The following is a 3,999-nucleotide window of genomic DNA, read 5'->3' on the forward strand; positions in this document are numbered from 1 at the left end:
GCATATAAAATAACCCCGTAGCAGATCTATACAGGTGGAGCTGGGGAAGGTGGAGGGTTTCAGAGAACTCTGAAAGCGTGCTGCAGGAATCTCAAGTGAATGCTAGCCACCATATAAATGCAAGGCAGTAAGCTTATTGGCTGCATATGCAGCATGAACCAATCAGCTTGTGCCAAGTCGTTTAACTCTCTGAATATCATCAGTTACGTTAACACCCCGTCAGAATGCGCCATCTAGGGTTTCATGACTGAACTATATATTAATCCATATGCCAAAAACACATTTTCATATATTTTGTTTATATATGTTATATGTGTATTTCAGATCATGTAAAATATTCTACTAATAAACTACTAATATAGGTTTTATATTTCCCCGTAACTATTTTCCCACAGATTAAAATCTTGACAGAACTGCAAAACAATTTGCAGTTCAATACAAAGGGGATTTATGGAATTTCAGGAAGCTCTGCATAAAAGGAGCAGGTCATATTAAACACATCCTGTCGGGCTGAAATGCTCTTTCTATTTTCAGCCAGTGTTTAATGAACTCTTGTGAAGTTGCCCAAACAATGGAGGATAGTTACACATTCTACAACAGCTAGATACACTATGTGTACACATTAAGCCAGAGCCTTTTATTGATTAAACATGTAATGTATCATTTTTTTTATGTTACAAATATTTTTTTCATATTCCAATTTAATACACGGTGTTAGCTATAAGTAAGCCAATTGTAAGTTGATTTCTCTAAAAGTTTAACACTCTGATTATGGGATGCTTAAACAAAATTTATCTGTCTGAATGAAAAAGAAAATCAATTTTGAGAAGTTTAAGCATTTCAAACGGCAGCGTGCACCTTTATTTGACTAACCTATTGATTACTTTTTTATTATTATTATTCTTGCTGTACTGTATCCTTCTCTCTGTGTTTTTTTTAGTGCCCGCTGCTGTTTCTGACATAACCGTCACTAACAGTGGTCCAGATTTTCTGAATGTGTCGTGGAAGGCAGCAGAAGGAGATGTGGACAATTACATGGTGATGCTAAAGGACCAGGAGAAGATTGTACACACACTCACTGCGTCTAAAGCCACCGCAGAGTCTGTGTTCAGGAGTCTGGTTTCTGGCAGACTGTACACCATCTCCATTACCACACACAGCGGCAGTTACAGGAACCAAACACTTGTACAGGAGAGAACGCGTAAGCAATAATAGTAGCATTGTTCTTTTAGTTCTTAAATTACAGAAATTTCATAGCAAAATCAAAACAAAAACTTGTGACACTTTTTCCCATCACAATGTTTTTCATTAAATCGTCATTACAATAATTAAATGAATCAATAAAATGTTGTTCTCCCCAGATACTTAGAGTTGTACTTTACAAATATACTTTTATAATTCAACTAATATATATTTTGTTTCAATATTATGTTTACACTAGGCTACTAATAACTGAAGGGGCATTAATTGTCTTGTCAAGTATTTTATTTTAGGGCCCTTGACAAGTTTAATGTTTTTGGGAGGTTTCCATAAAGCTTATTTATCAGTCTTTTTCCCCCCTCAATGTGTTGTTTTTAATGTTACAATATATTCACAATAATTTGAGAATATTAAAATTGCACTATTTCTTCTTTCAGAGCCATCCACAGTCCAGAACCCTGCCGCCATCCACTCAGCCAGAGATGACTTTCTAAAGGTTTACTGGAATCATGCATCTGGGGATTATGACTATTATGAAGTGGCGATCGAGTATAACAGCACACGTTTTCAGAGTCAGAAGCTCAATAGGACACAAAGTGAATGTGAGTTCAATGATCTGATTCCAGGACGTCTCTACACTGTGACCATCAGCACCTGGAGTGGCCAGTACAACTCGACTGTCTCTATACATGGCCGAACATGTGAGTGACATCATGTTTTAACATCTGTTTTTCCCATTATCAGGGGCAGGCACTGATGTTTTCGCAATCTCTCATTAAAAATAAAAAATATTAAGACACTGCAAATCACTGTCAGTGTGAACGCCACTTAAATTTGGAATCGGTATCAAATTATACTTAAAGGTTTTTGATATACTGAACTATTTGCATGTAACACATTAATTAATTTGACCTTTAATGTGGTGCGTATGCTTTGATATAGTGATGAATCATAGTCTTGTCATTGGTTAACGTCATTGGTGAGACATCATCCCGTGATGGATAACAGTGTAATTCAGAAGCTATAAAGGATATCCGGACCAAAGAACTTCAGCTTCTGATTGTCTGAAGTGCGAAGCTCTCAGGCATGCCGGAAGTATGGCAAGGTGACAGCGTCCAGATTCATATTGAGCACAAAGCTTAAGTAGCAAGAGCTTGAGATGATGGCATGGACTCTACAATGGGTATAGAAAAGAATGCAGGACACAATTTTTGTTTTATATCCAGCTGTAGTATTTACTCAGTGCAACTTAAGCCTAGTTCACACTACACGACTTAAAGGGGTCATATGATGCGATTTAAATTTTTCCTTTCTCTTTGGAGTGTTACAAGCTCTTGGTGCATAAAGAAGATCTGAAAAGTTGCAAAGACTAAAGTCTCAAATCCAAAGAGATATTCTTTATAAAAGACTTGTCCACGCTCTCCTAAAACGCCTCGTTTAAACACGCCCCCACATGTCTACGTCACTATGTGGGAAGATTTGCATAACGCCGCCCAAATGTTCACGCAAAGAAAGAAGGCGTAACTTTTATTCTCGCTGTAGTATTGTTGCCGCCGGCGCCATGTTGTGGAGATGCTGTGTGTTTGAAAGCGAAACTACTTTGTTTGCCCTTCCAAAAGAGGACGATATCTGTTTCGTCATGCCTAGAGCTGATCCGTGCTGGTCGCTGAGGAAATACATCAACATCGCGCTGTGGATCGCCGGATCAGCTTTCACTGTTATTAAAATTGCACTATTTCTTCTTTCAGAGCCATCCACAGTCCAGAACCCTGCCGCCATCCACTCAGCCAGAGATGACTTTCTAAAGGTTTACTGGAATCATGCATTTGGGGATTATGACTATTATGAAGTGGCGATCGAGTATAACAGCACACGTCTTCAAAGTCAGAAGCTCAATAGAACACAAAGTGAATGTGAGTTCAATGATCTGATTCCAGGACGTCTCTACACTGTGACCATCAGCACCTGGAGTGGCCAGTACAACTCGACTGTCTCTATACATGGCCGAACATGTGAGTGACATCATGTTTTAACATCTGTTTTTCCCATTATCAGGGGCAGGCACTGATGTTTTCGCAATCTCTCATTAAAAATAAAAAATATTAAGACACTGCAAACCACTGTCAGTGTGAACGCCACTTAAATTTGGAATCGGTATCAAATTATACTTAAAGGTTTTTGATATACTGAACTATTTGCATGTAACACATTAATTAATTTGACCTTTAATGTGGTGCGTATGCTTTGATATAGTGATGAATCATAGTCTTGTCATTGGTTAACGTCATTGGTGAGACATCATCCCGTGATGGATAACAGTGTAATTCAGAAGCTATAAAGGATATCCGGACCAAAGAACTTCAGCTTCTGATTGTCTGAAGTGCGAAGCTCTCAGGCATGCCGGAAGTATGGCAAGGTGACAGCGTCCAGATTCATATTGAGCACAAAGCTTAAGTAGCAAGAGCTTGAAATGATGGCATGGACTCTACAATGGGTATAGAAAAGAATGCAGGACACAATTTTTGTTTTATATCCAGCTGTAGTATTTACTCAGTGCAACTTAAGCCTAGTTCACACTACACGACTTAAAGGGGTCATATGATGCGATTTCAATTTTTCCTTTCTCTTTGGAGTGTTACAAGCTCTTGGTGCATAAAGAAGATCTGAAAAGTTGCAAAGACTAAAGTCTCAAATCCAAAGAGATTTTCTTTATAAAAGACTTGTCCACGCTCTCCTAAAACGCCTCGTTTAAACACGCCCCCACATGTCTACGTCAAGATGTGGGAAGATTTGCATAAC

The 3,999-nt window shown here is 38.4% G+C and overlaps 1 protein-coding gene across 1 annotated transcript in view; it reads left to right on the top strand.

The window, feature by feature from the left end:
* The window catches only part of LOC107738449 (receptor-type tyrosine-protein phosphatase beta-like), a 53,308-nt gene that overhangs the window by 11,064 nt on the left and 38,245 nt on the right, over window positions 1-3,999 (top strand). Inside the window, exons 8-9 of the mRNA XM_016550210.1 lie at window positions 941-1,201; window positions 1,638-1,901. Of these exons, the coding sequence (XP_016405696.1) occupies window positions 941-1,201; window positions 1,638-1,901 (525 nt within the window). The remainder of the gene's footprint in view (window positions 1-940; window positions 1,202-1,637; window positions 1,902-3,999) is intronic.

This window comes from Sinocyclocheilus rhinocerous, unplaced genomic scaffold (genome assembly GCF_001515625.1).
Source record: "Sinocyclocheilus rhinocerous isolate Xijiao unplaced genomic scaffold, SAMN03320098_v1.1 scaffold2993, whole genome shotgun sequence".
NCBI classification, from domain to species: domain Eukaryota; kingdom Metazoa; phylum Chordata; class Actinopteri; order Cypriniformes; family Cyprinidae; genus Sinocyclocheilus; species Sinocyclocheilus rhinocerous.